Consider the following 23,269-nt stretch of genomic DNA (forward strand, 5'->3'; position numbering starts at 1 on the left):
AATTACCAAGCTTAAATCGGCTTTTGGAGTGCGAACCACAGGAAGCACTTTAATGATGACACTTTCGGTAAACGGTCGAACACGGTATGTTGTGATGGTGCTAAGTAGGTATTTTCCTGAGCGGAAATTACCGAACTGGCGTAAATCGATTAAATTGCGAAGGTTGATTGGCACATAAATATCCTCTTTACGCTGCTATAATCACCATACAATAGGGCATAAATTTTATGTTAAGCGGGTTGACTGCCTCGGTTGGCAAAACAGATTTTAAATGGCGAAACCAGCTTTTAACATGTGAAAAATGACATCGTTGGTCAATAAGAACCAACAATTATTTTCCTTTGCTCTGACATTATGACGATGATGTTTCATCAATCTATCTATGTGCCACCGAGGGTGATTTTATGTCGCATTCAAAAATGTTTGCAGTAGTGTTTAATTATTCAATTAAACACGAAATTTCAATTGCCGGTTTTTTACCTTACCTTGACTCATAAAAAATATCCGCTCTCCGCTAGTTTCCTAAACGTTTAAAAAAGCCATCATCGTATATTAATAACAGTTTGCTGGATTTTTCATTTCGATAAACATGAGTGATAAGGGGAAAGCGATGCTCCCGCTCACTATTGGAAATCTGAATAAAATAACTGAAATAGGAAAACACTCAGAATCTTTTGAATGAAATGGTAAAAAGGAAATACAACTGTTTTTCATGGCGTAAATTGCGCAACGGTTGTGCCTAAAGTGTCGTGGCAAGGATAAGCGATTGGCTTTCTTATTCGCCACTTGTTGCCATCCAGCAGCTCGCGCAGTCCGTCTTTGTTACGATGATTATTGAGCAGAAAAAATAGTTCATCTAATCTTTCCCCTCAGAGACACATTTCAAGACCATTAATAAAATCAAACAAGGCGGAAAAAGTGAAGATCAATTAGAGAAGTTTTATCGACAAGCAGTGATGTTCTATTCATTCACATAATAAATTTAACTTCTCGTTACTTTAGTTTCTTAACCAGGATGATTGAAAAGTTTTTTCCAGTTGGTCAAAAGCAACGCATCAAACTCAACTATCATTTTTAGCTGTACTAATAACTCCTAGTTTTATGTATTTAGTAGTAAATATGACTTTCGGATGTTGCAACTAAAAAACTCGGCAAGTAGGATCGTAAATCTGCTTTATGATTCGAGTCTAAGTATGTGTAATTTCAATAATTTAGAAACAATTTACAATACAGAATTTTATCGATTCAATGATTTGCGTTCTATAGTCAACTATTCTCATTTGTCACTTGCCTGCCTACGTTCACGAATATACAAAGAAACAGAATAATCCAATATTCCCAAAAATGCAACTTGCTTCTGGTTAAATTAAAACAAAGTTGTAAGAAAAAAATTCTAAAATGGTACTTCCATTCAGTACCGACCTAAACATTAACAAATACTTCTCAGCTCGTAAAATATGTTAATAAAAGTGAATCACTTCCATAACTGAATAAGTTAAATACGGTTCTTCTTCTGCATAAAGGATTATCCACTGGATACTAGAGAAGCACACTGCCGAGAGTCATGCATCAACAAGTTTACTTTTTGTATTCATTATCTCAGGCTTTCCTTACACTCCGGAAGGAGAAGCACCAACTTATGCGGTAGCTTTTTTTGTCTTACCTGGCCGTACTTTTTTCGCTCTTGTAATATTTGTGCTGTACTGTGAATGATGTAGTAAATACTAAGTTACTCCCTTTTTGCCCACCAGAACCGGAACCGGGCCGATAAAACGGCTTTCAGCACCGTTTCAGCAATGGACCTGAGAGTCATAGTGCCGAAGAAGACTTCTTTGAAGATCCTGTACTTGCTGAGGAACGTAATTTTTTTATGTATGAACATTTTGTTTCCGGTAGAGAGAAAAAAGAAAAAGGAGAAAGTTCATACTGTTTTATATGGACGGAATCAAAGACGTCACAACACACACATAATGTTAGGATAATTATGTACATTCGCACACCGCGGTGAAGGTCCATCCCTGGTTTTGGTTGTCTTATTTTATGGACTAAAATCACGTTTTTAATGGCCAATCTTACAGCCCCAACGGATCAACCTTCTCAAAGAGGTACTCTGATGGGAATGAGCCCAGAATGAATGATGATAGATAGATATGGCCTTGATTTGGTGCTGGCTAGGAAAGTGTGTTCTAAGAAAAAGCATGCTTTCGGGTGGTACACAGAAGTTTGCTGATTTCCATTTCACAGTGACTAGCATCGCCAGTAAGATTAATAGCTGCCGCCATCGTACTCACCTTTCGAATCCATCAACCGACTTCGTTTCGCTTCGGAAGTGGCACTGTACAGGCTGCTGAATCCAGGCGAAGAGCTGCGATCACCAAAACCGGTGCTGTTCTCCTGCTCCTCCAGGAAGCGATCCATATGATCGGTCAGTCCCGGATGAAGGTTGTACTTTTTCTTCTCCAGTCTTGCTTTACTAGCGAACAGATCGTGTCGCTCGGTTTTCTTCCAAAGGTAGTAAAACTGCACCAGCTCTCCAACGGAACGAGTGCGGACCTGGAACGATGTTTGAATTATACTTTTCTTTTCTAAAAATGCTGGTTTATTGGTTGAAGCCCCCACCTTTGATTGTTGAATCATATGAAAATCTTTCCCATGTATCCGCAGACCATTTTCAAAATTCCTACACTCTTCTTCCGACCAAATGCTCATCTGTTGTTCGGCCACGGGTACCGCGTTTATTCGTTTCCTTCTGAGCGCTTCCTCGATATTGTGGCCGCACTGCTGCAGCAGGTAAAGTCCCTGCTCATCGTCGCGCAAGTGTTTCCCTAGAGGAATCGCAAAAACGCTGTTCGTTTGCGGTGTTCCCGTGTTGCTACTGGCTCCGCTGGCAATCTTCAGTAGGTATTCCTCTATCAAGTCTTCGTTTAGCACCGTCGGATTCCAGAGAAGTTTGTCCTCGTTCTCGTAAGGCAACGCGTCATCGTACCGGCACAGGCCTTCCGGTATTACAGCCTGGAAGTCACTGCCCACCATGATAGTCTTTTTTACTTCCTCGTCCGGAATGTAGTCGCCGTCTTCTTCGTCTTCGCTCTGCGCTTGGGCATCTACTAAGAATAGAAAAGAAATCAATTTTTTTATAAGCGTCCGTTAACGACGAAACTCACTTATCGGTGCGAACAACTGTCGCAGCTCCGAGTGCTCCTCGATTTCATCCTCTTCGTCCTCTTCCTCCTCCTCGTAGAAACCCCCACCGGCAGAGGTAATCTGGGTGCTAGAATAACTGCGGGCCCCGTCCGTTTGGTCCGCTCCCGTGCCCGTTTCATCATCATCCTCTTCGTCGTCCTCTTCCTCCTCGTCCAGACTGGCCTTCGACGGCGTTTTCTGGTCGCCGGTTTGGTAGAACTGTGCCTGCGATTGATGCGACTGTTGATTCTGCTGCTGTTGTGCTTCTTCGATGGGCATCCTGTTGGCGGAGATTCTGCAATGGAAAAGGATGGGCATTATTTTAGGGTCACTCAGTTTAATGATATTTAAATTCCAAGTTCAAAATTATTTTTGCAGTTTTTGAAACTATAGGCTGGTTGAATAGAGAATAATGCAGTTTTATTTTTGTTTCACAGTGTCTGGACGACTGGTCGTTCGACGTGTTCGCCCTGGCCGAGGCCGGCAACTGCCAGCCGGTAAAGTACCTCGGGTACGATCTGCTGAACCGGTACGGGAGCATCCACAAGTTCAAGATACCGCCAGCCACACTGGAAACGTTCCTATCGCGCATCGAAGAAGGCTACTGCCGGTTCCGTAATCCGTACCACAATAATCTACACGCGGCCGATGTTGCACAAACCGTACACCACATCCTCTGCCAGACGGGGATGATGCACTGGCTGACCGATCTGGAGATCTTCGCCACGCTGCTAGCGGCCTTAATACACGACTATGAGCACACGGGGACGACCAACAATTTCCACGTGATGTCTGGTTCGGACACAGCGATGCTGTATAATGACCGTGCCGTGTTAGAGAACCATCACATCAGTGCGGCGTTCCGGGTGCTGAAAGAGGACGACTGCAACGTGCTGCAGAATCTCTCGAAAGAGGAGTATCGCGAGTTGCGGTCGCTGATCATTGACATGGTACTCGCGACCGATATGTCCTTCCACTTTCAGCAGCTGAAGAACATGCGCAACCTGCTTACGCTGGCCGAGCCGCAGGTGGACAAATCCAAGGCGCTCTCGCTGGTTCTGCACTGTTGTGATATTTCTCATCCGGCCAAACGCTGGGACATCCATCACAAGTGGACGATGCTACTGCTCGAGGAGTTCTTCCGGCAGGGCGATCTCGAGCAGGAACTCGGGCTCCCCTTTAGTCCACTGTGCGATCGTAACAACACGCTGGTGGCGGAATCACAGATCGGTTTTATCGAATTTATCGTCGAGCCAAGTATGGCTGTGTGTGCCGATATGTTAGAAATAGTCTTAGCACCGATAGCACCAATCGCAATGAATAGTAGTAATAGCAAAAACAACAATAACAATAATACTAGCATTAAAGAAAGTAATACTCTAAGTGTACCGAGCAACAACAACAACAACAACAATAACAGCAGCAGCACTAGTAATCACGTGAATGCAAGCAATGAAGCAATAAGCACTAGCGGGGGTGGTGAAGGTGGCGGCAGTGGGGGAGGCGGTGGAGGAGCAGGCGACAGTGGTACGACCGGTAGTGGCGGTGGCGATGCTACCGACAAACCAAAGGCGAAACCGGATGTTAAAAACGGAGCAAAGCCGGAACGATTCGAAATCAAGAAACCGTGGATCACCTGTCTAGCAGAGAACAAAAAAATCTGGAAAGAGCAGGCTCAGAGAGGTTAGTTTCAAGTGGAAAGAATTCGCTATAATTTTTTTCCCTGTTAAATTTTATAATGCCCTTAAGAGAATATCCATTCCCTGTTACGTTCATGAACGCAGAAACCAACATAAATCCTAGTTAAACCTTAATTTGGTTTTCATTTCATTTGCAGATGCTGAAGCTCGTGCTGTTGCTGCGGAAGCTGCGGCCAACGCTAGCACAGAGGACATAATGACGGACGGAAACGATCCGAATGCAGCCCAGGAGGCCTCCCAAGAGGAGTAATTTACTTTGTGGATCAACTCTTCACTACACTGTATACCCACTCACACATGGGCATACTTTGCTATAGAGACCAGAACAAAAGCAGACTACCTAAAATTTGAAGAAAAAAGAAATATTATAGATAATTAAAAACCAACCACAGCAACCAGTAGAACTTTTGATGGTATTTTTGTGCGCAAGGAGAATCAAAAGACAGTGCAAATGGGAACACTGTTTATTGTGCGTAGAGAAAGTAGCAAATGAAAGAGCTAGCGCGTAGTTTAAAATTAGCTTATAGACCACCAGAGAGAAAACAAAAACTTAAATCCCAACTAGCATGACAAATATTGCAATGAATGTTATAAGGAGAAAAAAAAATCTTTCTTAAAGTCTAACAAAGCAAAGAATTACAACACTGGGATAGTATTTACAATCTCTTTACGTACAGATACACAACACTATTGAAATGCACGTAAAAGTAAGTAAGACAGTGCAGTGCTGGCACCCATTGACAATTGAGCCGTTGAGAACGAAAGTGGTACATGTGCCATTAAGTAAATTTTTCAGGAGACGCGATAAACGAAAACACTCAAATAGTAAATTATTTTCAACAATTTTTCCCAACATAACTGCGCTGAATCATTGCTGGAAAGGTGTCAAAAGACGGTACATAATAGGATAACGAGTTCTGGTTGAGAAACTTACACAAACTTCAATGGAAAAACATATACCACTTTTGTTCTATGGGAAAAATAATGACAACCAGAAAACGTTGAGAGCAAAAGTGGTACATGTCCAGTCTAAGCATGAAGAATGCATTTGCTCGCTAATCTTAAAACATAGAACTCATGTCTTCAGCAGAGTTGTTCAAGTGATTGAGTACTATAGAATGATGATCTGTTTGTTAAGGAATTCTGTCATTTTGTGGCGCTAGTGTATATGTAACAGAAGACATTTTAAATAATCTAGTTCGACTGGGGCCAATTCAAAGGAAAATACCCTGGTATCTTTAGAATTGCTATTTGGTCGATAATAACTACACGATGGACCCAGGTTCAACTTTCGGTAGACTACCGGTTGCCCTCCGGATCCAGAAATACCGTAGAAGAGGAAAACTGAAAATTATTTTGGCTATAACTCTGGTATAAGTTATCAGATCTCGGCTTTTCTTTAATATTGTGGTATATTTTTGCATGTGATAGTTTCGAAAAAAAAACTCGGAAAATACAAGGACCTGTTTATTAAAGCAGACAGTGTCTGTAGTTATAGGAGCGACAAATGAGTGAACTGAAAATATGATACAGCCTTGGAAAAATATACACCGTATCCAGATGGGACTAGGACCTGTTTTTCAAAATTAATCTCGTTTACGGTAATTCCGGATCTTTCGGAGAGCTATCTAATGGTAAATTTGAGTAACATTCTGTCATGAGATCATTTATTTTCGTCTGGGAGTGGTTTAGAAAAAAAAGTGGGACTGTTCTTAAAAATTAATCTCTTTTATGGTGGTTAACGTGGTGGCCATCTTGGAGCATATTTCGTTAAAAGATCATTTTTCTTCTAGAATTGGTCTCAAAAAAAAAACAGGAAGCTTTAGGAACATTGTTGAAAATTGACATTTTACGCTAGTTCCGGATCTTTCGGTGAAATCATTTCGTTTCTAGTCAATCCCGCAGAAGCAGTTTCGAAAAAATTAGGAAGCTCTAGAATCACTTTAGAAAATTGACCTCAATTACGGTATTTCTGTAACTTCCAGAAAGCTATCGGCGGCCTGCCTAAAGCCAAACCTGGGTCCAGTGTGTAAATATATATATATATATATATATATATATATATATATATATATATATATATATATATATATATATATATATATATATATATATATATATATATATATATATATATATATATATATATATATATATATATATCACAGACCTCAGAGAGTTATCTTCTGAATTGGCCACAGCATACGAGTTGATACTGAAATAGATAAAACTCTTTCTGTTACAAAATAGTCACGGGTACACTAGCGCCACGTAGTGAGAAAATTCCAAAACAGATAGATCTTCATCTGAAAGTACTCAATCACTTGACCAACTTTGCTGAAGACATGATTGTTCTATATCCTAAGATCTTCGACTTACAATTCATCTAATATGCACAGACTGGACATGTACCACTTTTGCTCTCAACGAAAAAATGATTGTGTTAATTACCAAAAATTGTTCTGGCTATAACTTTGGTTTAGGTTATCAGATCTCGGTTTTTCTTGAATATTCTAGTATGTTATTGCGTTCTGCATCAATTCATGCATAAAACCCAAAAAGTGTAAAAATGGCACATGTACCACTTTTGCTCTCAACAGCTCAATTGGATAAAAACCAATATGCTGTAGGAAATATATTTTGAAAATCATATTACAACGTCTAGCATAACAATAGCAAATGGATTTGGTTTGTATCGGAACAGCCTCTTCCACACGATCCAAGTTGTATAAAGTTCCGAGGAAAAAAGAAGCAGTGGAAACTGAAACTAAAGAAGTCTCTCTATATACAATCATAGATTAACCTAGATAACATTTAGTTTTCCAGTCTTTTGCGTATACGTAAGTAATTCACACATACACACACCGAGTACAGAACCAAGAAAAGTAGAATAATCGAATAAAATGGGCATCTGCCGGAAACACGCAGCAACAGGTTAAATCCGAACTAGTATAAATGCTTACCAAACCAAATACAACTGTATTTTAATTTCCTCTCTGACAAAAATCCCCTCTAATCCTCTGGCGGCTAAACCCGCAGCATCCTCTTTCGAAGTGCAATTCAAAGCAAGAATAATACCATTCTGTTGCATCCGAGTGGGTATTCCAGCAGCTCCACAAATAAACTTACCTTTCGCAGCTCGGTTCGGTTAGGAGCGTTTTGTTAGAGGCTTACCAGATTGAATCCCTAATTAGTGGCTGTGAAGCCAAACCATTGTTTTGCCACAAGCCATTTTTGCGTGCGGTTCCCCCAGCTGCATTTTACCGAGAGCCGGGAAAACCATTAGACCTAATTAGGACATGGAAATACGAAGCGAAAGGAATGACGCATTATCTACGAGTAGGACAGTTGAAAAAGGTGTAAACGGTTGAGTGTTCCAAAAGAATCACCACCAATCACGATGGGGTTTTTTTTTTCAAGATAGCGGTTGCCTTTTATAATGGGGGCTTTTAATGATTCCAATTGAAAAGGAAATATTCAACCCACGGCACGACGTACTTTTCGATTGTGCAGCACAGTGCGCAACTACCGTAGGAAAGTTTATTCTCACGGGTATGTTGTTCTTGGGAATGTTTTAACTATGATAAAATCAAAAGTAGGAAACTGGAGTGAGAATCGAAATACATCGGAGGATTCAACTTTTTCCAGGAACTGATACTCTGTAAAAAATGATAGAAAACTGCAGTCATGATCGCCACTATAAATTTGATGTTTTTTTTTCGGTAGGTCAACTGTAATAGCACCACTCAACGCAACAGAATGATTCACTCAGTAGATATCCCTCGAGAAAACTACAATAAAACCAGTCTTCAAAAAGTTACCTCTTCACAGCTGTCAGACATTCAATATTTTCAATCCTCTTCAAGATCTAATCTCAGTCCTGTTTTAGAAAATAGCAGAGCACTACCATCAATAAGCAACAAATAAGCCTCAGTTGCGTTTTTCTCGATTCTTTTTCTCAAGCTTAAAAAAACGACTGATACGATCAAATCATGATAAAATGTTACTAGGAAAGCGAGCAACGCAAGGAAACACTATATATTCTTAACAATTTCCTCGAATCAAATTGATCTATAGAATATAGAAAAAAAAACACTTCATATACACAATCATCTGAGAGAGAAGAGTAAAAATAATTTGAAAAACTATATCTAAATCCGCCCTATTAACCGCTAAAAGCATATTCTATTTATATACGAAAAAAGAACGAAATAAAAGCTGTGCTTTTGTACATAGAAAGAATACCTTTTCACCTCTGAAAGGAGCGAAAAAGAGAGTACCAGCAGTAACTCATCTACGATTCAACACCTTGTTATCTATTTTTCCCAAATCTCTTTACATATATTATAAATACCAATTATATAGCGGAAACAAGACCATTTTATACTCGAAACAACTGACACTGTATTGGCAAGCTCAAGCTGAAGGCCTCCACTACATGCATTTATCCAGGCTATAACTAAGTAAACTTAACTAATTCGAAGTAATAATGACATCTCTCGATTGTTTTTTCTTCTTCTTTCAATTAATTCAATCTCAAAACATTGCTAAGCAAACAGAAGTAATCATACACCCACATATATGAATATACACACACACACTCACACACTAGAATTTGCATAGATTTTTTCCTACAATCAAAGGGCGAACTAAAATCGAACCTAATTTGCACAAAGTGTTAGCCAAGCATGTAGTTCTCTAGTAGTCAGAAAGAAAAGAGAAAAAATAAGTCTATAGTTGAGTTTTTGTTTTCAGTTTGAAACCGTAATTTATATTGATTGATAAGCAAAAAAACAATAAAGAAAAATAAAGATAGTGCTAAATGGTGTAATCAAGCTATGGTGTGGAGTTTTCTTTACCCCTTATTTTCGAGATAAATCTTTCGTCAATTGAGGTGATGATCCGTTATGGTTGCAAGGGTTATCTCTTCTCAAGATTTTTGTTTACCAATACATGTAGAAGAGTTTTCGAAACGTGATGCGTGATATTTGAGTTTATGCTCATTGCTTTGTTACGAAAATAAACGATAGTAAGCATTATTCGGGTTCAGAGTCGTGGCAAGAAATTCCTTCACTAAATCACTCAAAATCGCTACAATGACAGTTCGCCTAGAGATACTCAGAGAGAGAGAGAGATAGGCGATGAAGCCATGGCCGGATTTAGGTGCTGCGGGGCCTTGAGCAGATTTGGGGCCCCTTTTCTTTAACCCGTAAAGACCCGGGACGGAACTTGTTTTTTTGAAAATGCTCGTTCTCAGCACTGGAACTGCCGATTTGGGAAAACTTGAAATTTTACTCAAGGGGAATAGTTGCTCTAAGTTTTGGAAAAGGTGCCACTCCTCTGGACCCCTCCCCGTTTTCGTGAGGCGCAAATGTGTCTTTGTTTTTTTCTTATTTTCAAAACAGATTGAGCAAACACTGGGAATTTTCATACGTATCAATTGCTCCATGTATCAAATCATGTAAGGTAGATAAAATATGGTATGTAAGAGTGAATTTTGGAGTTTCTAATTATTTCAGTACAAAATCACAAAACTACGTATTTTCATAAAAATTCAAATAACAAAATTGTTCTTCAAATTTTAAGCTCCACATTTTTCAAGTAAAGTCTCCTGAATCCATATGCGATGAAATATTTATTTTAGCATGCAAATATTTTGAGAAAAACGAGTTTAAATTCACTAAAGTACGTATTTTCATGGAAACCGGATTTTTTTCAGTCTCCCACGGTAGGTTTAAACTAAGCTCTTTAATTTTCAAGCTCTATATTTCTAGAGTAACGTCTTCTGAATCCAAAGATACTGAAAGAATTATTCTAGCATGCACAGATTTAGAGAAAAACGAGTTTGAATTCACCAAAATACGAATTCTAATGGAAACTTGATTTTCTCCAAATCTGTGCATGCTAGAATAAATCTTTCACCATCTTTGGATTCAGAAGACGTTATTCCAAAAATATAGAGCTTGAAAATTGAAGAGCTGAAATGAAACCTACCGTGGGAGCCGGTTCCATCCGGTTTTCATGAAAATACGTACTTTAGTGAATTTAAACTCGTTTTTCTCAAAATATTTGCATGCTAAAATAAATATTTCATCGCATATGGATTCAGGAGACCTTATTTTAAAAATGTAGAACTTAAAATTTGAAGAACGATTTTGTTATTCGAATTTTTATGAAAATACATAGTTTTGAGATTTGTGAAATAACTTAGAAACTCCAAAATTCACTCTTACATACCATATTTCATCTACTTGACATGATTTGATACATGGTGCAATTGATACGTATGAAAATTCCCAGTGTTTGCTCAAGCTGTTTGAAAAATTAGAAAAAAAACACAGACATATTTGCGTCTCACGAAAACGGGGAGGGGTCCAGAGGGGTGGCATCTTTACCAAAACTTAGAGCAATTATTCCCCCTGAAAAAAATTCCAAGTTTTCCCAAATCGACCGTTCCAGTGCTGAGAACGAGCATTTTCAAAAAAACGAGTTCCGTCCCGGGTCTTTACGGGTTAAAAATTTCGAGGTACAAAAAATTGAAATTTTGAAATCACTAAACGCTTCGCTGGAAGATGACGGACAAAGAAAAGGTCTCCACTCTGTCCTCACGTTTGGCCCAGGACTAGGGGACTTGGGGGCCCGTCGTATCGAAAGGCCCGGGGCATTCGAAAATTTAAAAAATGAATATATTCCTTATTGTACTTGATTGCAACACCTTTCAATGTGTTACCTTTCTTGTTCGTTTGGCTCGGATTTTGACATGTTGGTTTGGCTCACAACATTCTTTTGGCATATCTCTTCCTCTGAGTATTGCTAGGTTCGCCCATATACCAACTGCTATTGTAACGATTAAGAGCGATTTTTGTTCTTCATTTAAAAATCGAATGACAATGATATAAAATTTGAAAAAGTCACGTTTTGCTCAGAAAACTGCACTCTTTTAGCTGATATATAAAAATCAGAAATCCGTGAATAGCTAAACAACCAAATTTTTGGAATCCGGAAGAAAGAATTATAGGTTTCCGTTAGACTCTTCTAGAAATTGATATAGATTTTTCAAAACTCAATTTTGATAATATTAAAGAGATAGTAACCTAAATCAATGACAATCATGTATGTAGCAAAATGGAATTGAAACACAATGATTACTCTCAATACGGGTTACGTTGTAGTAGAGATATGAGTGCGGCAGAGTATTGAACAGAAAGAATAGGAGAGAACAACGCAAAAGGTGCATTGTTTTCTTGCTATCTTTAGCGATACTGCTTACCGTGCAACGCGCGTGCTGTTTGAATAAACCGTTGCGAAGTTCAGTCAGTGGTCATATAGAGAACAACATTCGAATTATTGTTTCTCGCATAACATGAACACTAGGGTGCCAATGAAAATCTACTTTTCTAATTTTGTTTAGTGGTAGGTATCAAAAGTTTTGTCTTTTAAAAAAAGTCCCCATGAAAATTCCAGCTCAATCGTGCAATAGCCTTCTTTCCCAGAACCAGGTATAATCACAAAATTCCTTCGCCATAGACAGGAAAACATTCGAAGCGGCCTTCTGCTGCGTAACGTTTGCGTTAAAAAATGGACAAAACTTGGCGATTTTTCATGGGTTACCTTTACACGCACTGACGAAACTACGCATGCAGCATCAAACGTTAACCGTGATGGCGAAAACAGTGAAGCTACTCCGTTCAGAAGTGTGCGCGTTCAAAGAATGGTACCCCATGGCGTCGAAAAAAGGCATCGTGCGGCAGCTCCTAAACATCTGATTCGTCCGTTCAGGCATCTACAACATCTTGGCACTGTTGGACAACAATCAGTGCATTAAAAGAAAGCCCGGTTCCGGACGACCGACGACCCTGAGCGACACGAAGTTCCTAAGGATGCTAAAGAGGAAGACGGAGGGGAAAGTGGCTACATCGCTACGTGCGCTCGGCCAGGAGGTCGGTGCAACCGGCTAAAATTTATTTCACACACAAAGTTCCCCAAGAAGGTGCTGCTGTGGCTCAATCAATCACCGAGAAAGGGATGTAAAAGTTGCTCTTCTTTCGCTCCGGACTGGCCGTGAACGAGGAAATTTATAGTACGAACTGCCTGTCGGAAGTTGCGTCGTTCATCAAAAAATACCAAAAGGCTGAAAACGCTGTGTTTTGGCCGGATCTAGCGTCGGCCCACTACTCGAAGCGATCGTTGGAGGAGATGGAGCTGCTGAATATCGATGAGGTACCCAACGTCCCCGAGTTGCGTCCCATCGATGATTTCTATCTACTTCAACAATGTTGTTGCGAAAACTGAGGATGAATTGATGAATTAAACGACGATAGAATTAAAAAAAAACATGCTTACAGGCATGTTTTCGTCCGCCATGGCGAATGTTCCGGTTAACAACCGGAAGACTGCACGCAAGGACGTAAAATTTTTTGCGAGGAAACTAACATGATTACCTTCCAAAAGATATTTATCAAACTCAATTTTCTGTTCTAGTTATTTTTTATCACCATCCGAAAAAGTCCATTTATTTTTTAACGTATACGTTAGTCCGAAAAGAAGATATTTTCTCGATATTCCTTCACCGGAATAAACTGCTGATACCAGACACTTTGTTTCCCGCGGGAGAGCAACGCCGTCTGTATAGTAGCGAAACAAATGGGCGACAAAAAGAGAGGCGATGAAGTTTTCATTCTTGGTAACTACAGTTGACAGAAACAAAATTAAAAAGTTGAAGAATGACAGGGAAAAAATCGGAAAAGGGAATTGTTGTTGAAAAAAAATTGGAAAGGGGATTTGAGGAAATTAGGTTTAAGTAGAAGATGTTTAATAAAATCAGTCTAGCAACCGACTCGATTCCGAGCACATGGTGGCGAAAAAGATTTAAAAATTAAATTTCTTGATTTTCCCTGGAATATAACATTAATTTCCCTGATATTTTTCAGTATTCAGCACAAAAAAGTGCAACGTAGATGAACGCAACTCTAAGATCTCAGTGGAAAATGAATTTGATCAGATATAAAACTGAACGTCAGGTCCTGAATAATCCTTTTAAATAAAAAAAAAAATCAGTTTTTGCGCTAAAGAGCCGTTTAAAAAAGAACAGCGTATCGGTTAAAAAAATTTCCCTGATTATTTTACAGTTTTCCCTGATAATCCGTTATCTCCCTGATCGAAAAATGAAATCCCTGACATTCCCCAATTTTCCAGATTTTCCAGGTTTTCGACACCCTAAAGCAATCGTTTCTCCGCACATTTGAAGACTTACCATAAAACGGGACGAATAGAAACAGTCCCCGATATATCTTACAGTATACAAAAAATACTGTAATATCTAGAGCGAATATAAAAGTTTTGAAACATGGGTCTAACCTTAACCACCATTTTGATCAATAAATAATTCATTCTTTCATTGAAAAAAATCTAGCCTAGTCGCCCGGCAACAGGGCAATAGAAACACTCATCAGTCGACTGCGTTATTCTTGCTTTAAAGAAAGATTCGAGTTTTATTTGGAAGAAAAAAATACATTTGCATTATCTTTATTGACAGGAGATGCAAAAAACGTTAAAGAGTATTCAAATAGCGGAAATATTTGGTTTATCACTTTATGCTTGCCATCTTAATGTATAGATTAGTCCCAGCAAAGTCCTAATTAGGAACGGAAGGATTCGTTGGGTCAAACATTGCTATCGATTTTCGAGTTGTTGATTGATGTCTTTGTCGATTTATGTCAAGTTTTTGGTCAACAGTTTGTGTGTTTGTTGGATTGGATTCTGTTGACAGCTAAGGTAGTTGATTCAATATTTCATGGCCACTTGACTTTTTTCTACGTATCATCCTCAACGGCTTGCATCAGGCGGAGTGAATCCAGTTTTTTGTACGTTTTTGGACCTTTTTGTTTGTAGGTTCTGACCAAGATGGACTGAGAATGTAAAAAGCATGTTTCAGGCATCTCTTTATACAAAAAGTATTATTGCAATTGGGTTGTTTAGCTATTCACGGATTTCTGATTCTTATATATCAGCTAAAAGAGTGTAATTTTCTAAGCATAATGTGATTTTTTTAAATTGTTTATCATTGTCATTCGATTTTTAAATGAAAAATCTAAATCGCTTGAATGACAGTTGGTACATGGGCGAACTGTCATTGTGACGATTTCGAGCAGATTGAAAATTAACAGAGCCTTTCATCTTTCGAAAGTCGTGCCTCAAACCCGTCAAAGTTTTACTCTTTTACCGATGGAAAAAAAGGATTACATTTCCACTATCGATTTTTTCCTATTCCAAATGTCTTAGAAATACATGAATCGTCGAGATCTGGTGCTGTATCTTAAAAACCGACTTTCCAGGGGTCAGGAAGTTTTCAATTTGTGACACTTTCTCAGTTTTTTTTTTTTTCGATAAACATTTTTTGAGACAATGCAAATAAATACTAATTTCTAAGACACTTGGTTTTTGAAACAAAATTTTCCATCGAAAATTTCAGTGCATTTTTTCATCGGTCCAAAAATTCCAAAAACTCCAAAAACTTTGATAGCTTTGAGGCCCTACAGCCCGGAGTCCGATTGAGCTGAAATGTTGCATGAGGACTATATTCTCGAAGACAAAGCTTATGAGCCCTACTGCCAACCGAAATTCGGAGGTAAAATATTTCCCATACATTCTATTGACACCCTTATAAACAGTAATGTAGAGCTCTAATGTAATGTAGAGCTAACTTGCTTCCAAAAACCTTCACATGATAAATTTGGTTAGAAGTTCTTGAGTTATACAGAAATTTGTTTGGCAGCCCTCCCTTCCAGAGGAGGGAGAGATCTCAAACCGGCATTAAAATTTTTCCGGTCCTCAAAAACCGCTTCATACAAATTTTCATTCAAATTTTCATTTTCATGGAGAATGGCGGAGACGTCCACCCAATAAAAAGCAAAACATAAGGTTGGATATGCTACTGAATAATTTCCTCTCTTACGTCTTCAATGTTTTGCAATACGTGCTGAATAAAATTATTCCGCATTAGCCCGTGCATTTAGCATATTGGAAAAGTGGTATTGAGAAAGTGAAGTTTCCAATTTCATTACAACAGTGACTTGACGGAAGACGACGGCGATGAAAGAGTTACAAGCTGTTTTTAGCTAAGCAACTGAAAACGATTTCTTCTGAGTTCTGTTAATTTCAACTTGAATGATCATTTGAAGTGAGCAGATCATCCACATGAAATTAACGCCTTACAGAAAGCAGCTTCGCTAAAGGCGGTTTTCCTCTGATTGTCGAAACCACCAGCCTTTCGGGAACGAACTTTCTAAAAAAGTAAGTTTCATTGTCTACTAAAAATTAACTTTTGTGTGGAGTTTACTTGAAACAACCTTGCATTTATTAATTATTTGATGATTTTTAACAGTAAAAAGCTTGAAAAACAGCACCAAGTATTTGTAATATTAATTGAAGAAAAAAACATGGTCATACTCAGGAAAAACATCTGGTGGGACTGAAATGCGAGTATTTTAAGGATGGAACAATTTTACCTAACATTTTTTTCTGACTTTTTCAAATAAAACATACTTTTTTGTTTCCTTAATCGATAGTAAAGCAAGGAATAGATGGAATCTGATATTTAACTCAAAAACGATTAAAATTCATATGGGACTGGTATAGGCAGAACAGTTTCGAACCAAAGTCTTGTATTTTTTTTTGAATTTCTTGGCTAGTTTCTTTTTGTATCATTTAGAATGTTTTTGAAAAAAAATTTAAAATTTTTAAAAGTCTAATAGAGCACTCAATGGGGACTGAAAATAATTTTTAGAGTCAACAGGGTTTGTTTGATTGGCATAGTGTCTTTGGTAAAGTTGTTGATAATAATTTGGTCATTCCAAAAAAAACCCTGTATATACCATGTGAAAAAAAAATTAAAAAGATTTGCAAAAATTTATAACTTTTTTTTCCTGATTTGATCTGACAGTTTTCATTGTTTTAGTAGCCTTCTGCAGGTTTTTCAAAAACAAATCAGATTTTTAAAAAAGGAGCTTTTTATATAATTAATTTTTATTTTTCTTCTAACCTTTTTTCAAATCAAAAAAATATTTATTTGAAGTGTATATTTTTTTCGGAAAGATAAAATTACTATCTACAAATTTTCCAAAAAGTTACACCGATCAAACAAACCGGTTGGGCTCTGAAAACATTTGTAATCATCAATACCTTCCCAAAATAGCATTTTTAAAGAGCTTTCCAAAAATGAACCGTGTTTCAAAAAAATGACCCAATAGCACAAAATGGTATCTTTTGCCCATAGAAACATCTATGAAAAATTTCAGCCCAATTAGAAATGCCAATTAGAAAAAAATATTAAAACTGAGACATTTTTTATGGAACTGCTCTAATCATAACAGTTCCAGATATACTAGGCAAAATTAAAATTACGAGAAAATTAGAGAAAATTTGACTTTATTCCTTGAAAATACTGTTGTTGTATAACAACTCTCTCGTACGACACTGTAAAACAAAAATAAACAAATTTCAAATTATAGTATAATCGCTCCAGGTGTTTTCAGTAGAAGCCTGAATTGTCCATATAAATATGCACATTTATATACAATTTCAAAATTCGGCATGTGTCTTTCCCTAAAGTATGTTATTTTTAATAAACGATGAATTATTAATTAGCTTTTCGAAGCGGCTGGTCAACTCCATTTCGTTTCACCGAATACATTCAAGGCAATATGCATAGAGAATTTATTGCACGGGTTGGCTTTCGTCAACAACTCAGTATGTTTTCCTGTGCCGAATACAGGAACATTGGACTATTGCATGAGTTTTGCGCATAATACTTCTGAATGATAAGTGTTTTTCGTTTAAAATTTTCTCAAGAACACAATGAAATTGTCAAATTTGAAACCAAAATAAATCCACTGAAACTCACTTATCCGCTACTGAACAAGGAATTGAATAAAAAGACAATGAGAAAGACTTAACAAAAAAAAAAACATTCAACCAAGATTGAAAACGTTGATGATAAAATTTAGTGATAAATGTATTTGAGTTTCATAATCTTGTTCATGGGGAATAATTCTTGCTTATGGGAACCTTCCTTTCAGCAGTAAAGCGTAAAGCCAGCATTAGGAATTGAATAGAAATGAATAGACTACAACGTTTGATCAAAGTTATCAGTACACGTAAAATTGTAAAAAAAGTTGTCGACAGTCACTGAATCCAGAATATGAGATGAGTATCGCAACTAAAGTCTCCTTATCCTATTCCTTAATACAAACTTAAGCCCTGACTTGACTTGAATACATAAAAAGTCCGAATTCCCAGAATATGCAAATTGAAATAGTTCTATACATACCTTACATAGAGAGCCACAAGGAAAAATCGGCCAATGTGGGTCGTCCTTCTGAAATATGCCATTGGTATCAAAGGTTGAACTAAAATAAAAAAAAAAACCTTTAACTTACTGTTTACCACTAGCACCAAGATTTGCTTTCTGAATGTTTTGTTTATGTCGATCCCGTCGATCGCGTCTTCTGTGTTTTTGAAAAACGAATTTGTGTACACAGCACAATCCAGTCCGATTCGAAATCAGAAATCGTCTAACCGAAGTCACATTAAACACGGACTACCGAAAACATATGTCAGCTATCGAATTTTGTTTGCCGGGGAAACTTGTCGATATGAACTCCACATGATTGTAATCGGAAACTTTTAAAAAATGTTAAAATGAAAATTTTCGCGTTGATTCTTATTGCAAACTGAATTGTAAACAAAAAAAGTATTACCTTCTGCCAAAAAGCTATATGCACTCACTTGTGAATTGACGTTGTAGGCGAGGGGCACTCGAATGAGAGAAATACGCCATTTACTCTACACAGAAAAAAATATCAATCTATATTTGGTTATTGTGTTGAACCATAGATTAATGAAACAAATATCGAACTTCTCGACTTCTTTGTGATAAGATCGAATGTCTAAACGTCAACAAAACGAGTGAGAGATGATTTGTGCTTGTGAAGTACAAGAAACATAACTCTCACTTGTTTTGTTGACGTTTAGACATATGACCTTATCACGAAGTAGTCGAGACTTCTTTATTCCACTGCGTCAGAGCAAATCTGCCGAGCAATGAAACAACGGCATCACGATTTACGACGCAAGTAAGAAAGAGATGCCAGATAATTGTTTACGAACTAAGCACTTGCGGTAATGGGTTGAAGCTGACAAATTTTACAGTGCACTTCGGGCAACACGCCAGGTCGAAACTGAGTCAAAATCGAGCGAATAAAGAAGGGTTTTGCCAGCAGTTAGGTTGCTCCCAGGTCAAAACGAGGTCAGTTGGTGGAATAAAGAAATTCGCTACTAGATAATCAGAGAACTTATTCGAAACAAAGTAGATAGAGCTGTAGTCATATGTAAAACATGTGATTATTTCTTCGTGCACGGGTAATTCTAGTTGGTTACATATATCTTAACCCTCTAGTGCCCAGTGCCGCCATTAAACGGTCTTCAATTGAACCTCTAAAAAGTCCAATAGTCAATATCACGAAGTATTTATCGTTGCATTTTTGGGCACCCCTCTGTTTATATCATAGCTCATTGACGTTATATTATCGTTGGAGAATTGTCAATTGACAGATGAACGATAAATATCAAAATATATCTACCGATATGGGATCATTCATATAATACATAACGCGCTCAGGGGTGGGGGAGTATTCAGCGAAGCGTTACTTTGCGTGTGTCAAACATGTAAAATTGCGCTACGTGGGGGTGGGTGGGTATTAAAAAATTGTTTATTGTTTCTCGTCTTCGAATAAAAATCGTACAGACTAATTATAGCTTATTCTAATTTCTAATTCTATTTTTAAAAGCCGTTTTCGTCATACCCAGTTCATGGAGGTCACTGACATCGTTATATGCTTTCAGACATGCATTATATGCACTATCACGTCCGTAACTAGTTCTTCGGAAAGGTAAATTAATCGTGAGATAACTTCGGAGGGCTCGCGGGGGTACATTAAAATTGATGTGTCTTAACAGTTCTGGACAGTCAATAACATTTTCTATTATGTCGAAAATAAACGTTCTCTGCAGCTTGATTCGACGGGCTGCGAGAGTTTCTAAATCAAGAAGCATGCAACGCGCGGTGTAGTCAGGTAAATTCACCGGATCATTCCACGGTAGTTGGCGTAAAGCATACCGAATGAACTGCTTTTGTATCCGCTCTAATTTCACGGCGTGCGCTAGTTGGTATGGTGCCCAGACTTGAACTGCATACTCAAGGATGCTCCGAACCAATGCACAGAAGAGGGTTTTTAGAGTGTATACATCAGTGAAATGGCGCGACTGCCTTCGAATGAGTCCGAGCACTGCAAACGCTTTGGCTGCAATGATTGAGACATGATCATGAAATCGGAGTTTAGAGTCTATTGTGACTCCTAGATCGCGAATAGAAGTGACCCGCTCCAGGACGTTACCATCGATGTAATATGTATGGTTTACAGAGTCAGAGCGTCTTGTGAATGAGACAATTTTGCACTTCGCTGCGTTCATTTTCATGCCATTTTGTGAACACCATAGCGAAAGTTCGTTGATGTCGTCTTGCAAAGCCAGACAGTCCAGAGGTGCCGATACTACTCTATAGAATTTGAGGTCATCAGCAAACATCTGCTTCTGGGAGTTCAGTCTAGTGCATATGTCGTTTACAAACAAGACAAATATAAGCGGACCCAGTACGCTTCCCTGTGGGACACCAGACGTGAGGACGAACTCTTTGGAACACACGGAGTTCACGCAGACTGAGGCTTTACGGGTAGTGAGGTATGAGTGTAGCCATTCGGTGATGTGCTCTGGAAACCCCATACGTTTAAGTTTTTCGATGGCATAATCGTGTGGTACAATATCAAAAGCCTTAGAGAAATCGACATAGACAGCATCGACTTGTTTTCTGTTCTCAATTTCAGGAAATAGTGCGTTTGTATAACACATCAGGTTGGAGGTTGTGGACCTTTGTTGCACAAACCCGTGTTGGTATTCTGATATAAGCGGTCGTGCTACTCTATATAGCACGACATGAACTAGCGACTCGAATATCTTCGCAAGTGAGCATAGTATTGATATGCCACGATAATTGTTGACGTGGTGAATATTGCCAGTTTTGAGAATCGGTACAATGCGTGCGGTTTTCCAGACCGTTGGGAAGACCTTCGAAGAGAGCGATAAGTTGAAGAGGCATGAAACAGGATGAGCCAGTGATGCTGCGCAATTTTTGAGAAGTAGAGGCGGAAGCCCGTCCGCTCCAGCGCCTTTTGTGGTGTCGACATTTTCCAGTGCTTTTCGAACCTCTCCAATCGAAAACCTTATTTCTGGTAGACTTATGTCATACGAATTTACACACTGGAAGCATTCGGGACGTATCGCAGGGGACGATGTACTATAGACACTTTGGAAGAAGTCGGAAAATAATTCAACAGCTTCATCAGCCGTATTTGAGGTTTTACTCGCATGTTGTAAACTGGACGGTATTCTAGGGCCAGCCTTAAGTGACTTTACATATTTCCAGAAAGAGGCCGGATTTTGCCTTAGGTTTTGTTGTACATTTTGCAAATACGCCCTGTGAGTATCAGCAAGAAGATTCTTATACGTAGCTTCCATATTCCGAAGCACCCTACGGTTTTCTTGGGTTTTCGACTTGAAGAAGCTTTTTCTCATTTTACGAAGCATGTTCCTTGAGTGGCGAAGTTCGGGAGTCCACCAAGACCTGCGAGTTGATGCGTGGGGCGCACGACGTACAAGCGGAACATGTGTGTTGATTACCTCAAACAGTTTATCATAGAAAGTAGACATATCCAAATCGACGGATTCGTTAACCAGATGCTGTTGCCAGTCGATAGAGGCAAGAGCATTATTCAGCACATCAAAATCGCACCGCCTGAAATTTAGCTCCACTTCGGCTGGTCGATTCGCAGCATTTAACACATCGCAACGAGCATCGAGCAATACAACGAATGGTCTATGATGACAATCAACTGGTAGCAGCGGGTGTGGGGGCTCGTCTACTTCGACTTCATCCGGCATGTTACTGAAGAGCAAGTCCAGCCAGCGCCCATTCACATTTGTGAGATTGTTCAATTGAACTAAACCACAGGCGAGTAGTGTTTCAGTAAGTACTATCTCTTGTTCAGACGATGCATTACTGGGCAAATAACCGTTCAGATCCGCGTCACATTGCCATCTTAGGTGTGGGAGGTTGTAGTCCCCTAGCACCATTATAACGTCAGTATTGTCGACCTGATCAGACATTGCCCCGATTGCTGCAGAGTGAGCAGCGTACACATCAGCACTGGAATTTGGCCGTAAGTATATACAGCAGATGTAAAGTGAGCGACTTGGAAGGTGGACCCTAACAGCAACCTGCTCAAGATGGCTACTGTTCGGCAGTGAGATCAAAGTGCTTGTGATGTTATTTTTGATAGCAATAAGCACACCACCACCCCGCGATAGTTCACTGGTACGCTCACTGCGGTCACATCTAAATAAGGAGTAGTCGGATGACAACTCCGAATCAATGATGTCAGGTCGGAGCCAGGTTTCGGTGAAGACTAGGACATCGTAGTCACAACTGGAAAGCAACAGTCTCAGCTCGTGTGTTTTGGTACGTAGGCCCCGCACGTTCTGGTAGTACACAGTCAGATAATTTTTTACGGTGGTACTCTGTGATCTGGAAGCGTAGTGCGGATCAGTAGTGCATGCGGAAGAAACGGAAGTGTACTTGCCGTGACTAACATTTTGGAAGCCCCGTTCCCCGCTACCACACGCAGGACCGGGACGACTGTTGAGCGCTGGCGGCAGTGGCACGACTGCGGTGGGGGGTTCGGAGGATTCCACAATGCTAGAGTCGTTGCGTCCCGGAGTTGTCAGCGAGTCGACCGTAGAACGCCGTGTGTTGGAGACTGGTGGCCGAGGGTCAAGTTCTAGCGGGCTGGAAGCGCAGTGCTGATGAAAATGATTACCGTAAAAAGATTTGTACTTGCCATTGATGAGTTCTTGGAAGCCCCGTTCCCCACTTCCACACGCAGGACCGGGACGACTGTTGAGCGCTGGCGGCAGTGGCTCGACTGCGGTGGAGGGGTCTGGGGCTACCATAATTCGAGAGTCGGTGCGTCCCAGTGGCCAGAGGACTGTGGTTGTAGCTGGTGAAAAATCGGTTGATGCGTTGGTCTTCGTGTCTACGAGGTTTCTATTTGCGAAGAGCCTACTTCCGTGCTGGGGGGCAAGAGATCGCTTGTTGGGGTTACCTCTATGCGGGGAGCATTCGGTGTCTTTTCTTGAATTTGTGGTGCCCAGAAGTTTTTTGCATTAGTGCCGTCGAACTCCCGGAACACAACGCCACGTGGCCAGGTTTCCACGTC

The 23,269-nt window shown here is 39.3% G+C and overlaps 2 protein-coding genes across 12 annotated transcripts in view; one reads left to right on the plus strand and one right to left on the minus strand.

The window, feature by feature from the left end:
• Positions 1 to 9,718, plus strand: part of LOC129727122 (dual specificity calcium/calmodulin-dependent 3',5'-cyclic nucleotide phosphodiesterase 1A-like) — a 601,383-nt gene extending 591,665 nt beyond the window's left edge. For all 10 annotated transcript variants that reach the window (XM_055684608.1, XM_055684609.1, XM_055684600.1 and 7 more), the window contains 2 exons: positions 3,621 to 4,866; positions 5,021 to 9,718. In XM_055684608.1, the coding sequence (XP_055540583.1) occupies positions 3,621 to 4,866; positions 5,021 to 5,133 (1,359 nt within the window). In that variant the 3' untranslated portion in view covers positions 5,134 to 9,718. The remainder of the gene's footprint in view (positions 1 to 3,620; positions 4,867 to 5,020) is intronic.
• LOC129727129 (mesoderm induction early response protein 1) lies at positions 1,153 to 18,647 on the minus strand. Of its 2 annotated transcripts, none has more exons than XM_055684618.1 (6): positions 18,320 to 18,647; positions 18,211 to 18,258; positions 3,165 to 3,478; positions 2,620 to 3,104; positions 2,292 to 2,553; positions 1,153 to 1,850 (listed from the first exon to the last, which is right to left on the minus strand). In XM_055684618.1, exons 3-6 carry the CDS (start codon positions 3,460 to 3,462, stop codon positions 1,810 to 1,812), a joined length of 1,086 nt encoding a protein of 361 aa, XP_055540593.1. In that variant the 5' UTR covers positions 3,463 to 3,478; positions 18,211 to 18,258; positions 18,320 to 18,647; the 3' UTR covers positions 1,153 to 1,809. The 2 variants fall into 2 exon arrangements, with proteins under 2 accessions (XP_055540593.1, XP_055540592.1); XM_055684617.1 differs by having other exon boundaries at positions 1,154 to 1,850; positions 2,620 to 3,107; positions 18,320 to 18,646.
• Between the last annotated feature and the right edge of the window lie 4,622 nt (positions 18,648 to 23,269).

This window comes from Wyeomyia smithii, chromosome 3 (genome assembly GCF_029784165.1).
Source record: "Wyeomyia smithii strain HCP4-BCI-WySm-NY-G18 chromosome 3, ASM2978416v1, whole genome shotgun sequence".
Classification (NCBI taxonomy): domain Eukaryota; kingdom Metazoa; phylum Arthropoda; class Insecta; order Diptera; family Culicidae; genus Wyeomyia; species Wyeomyia smithii.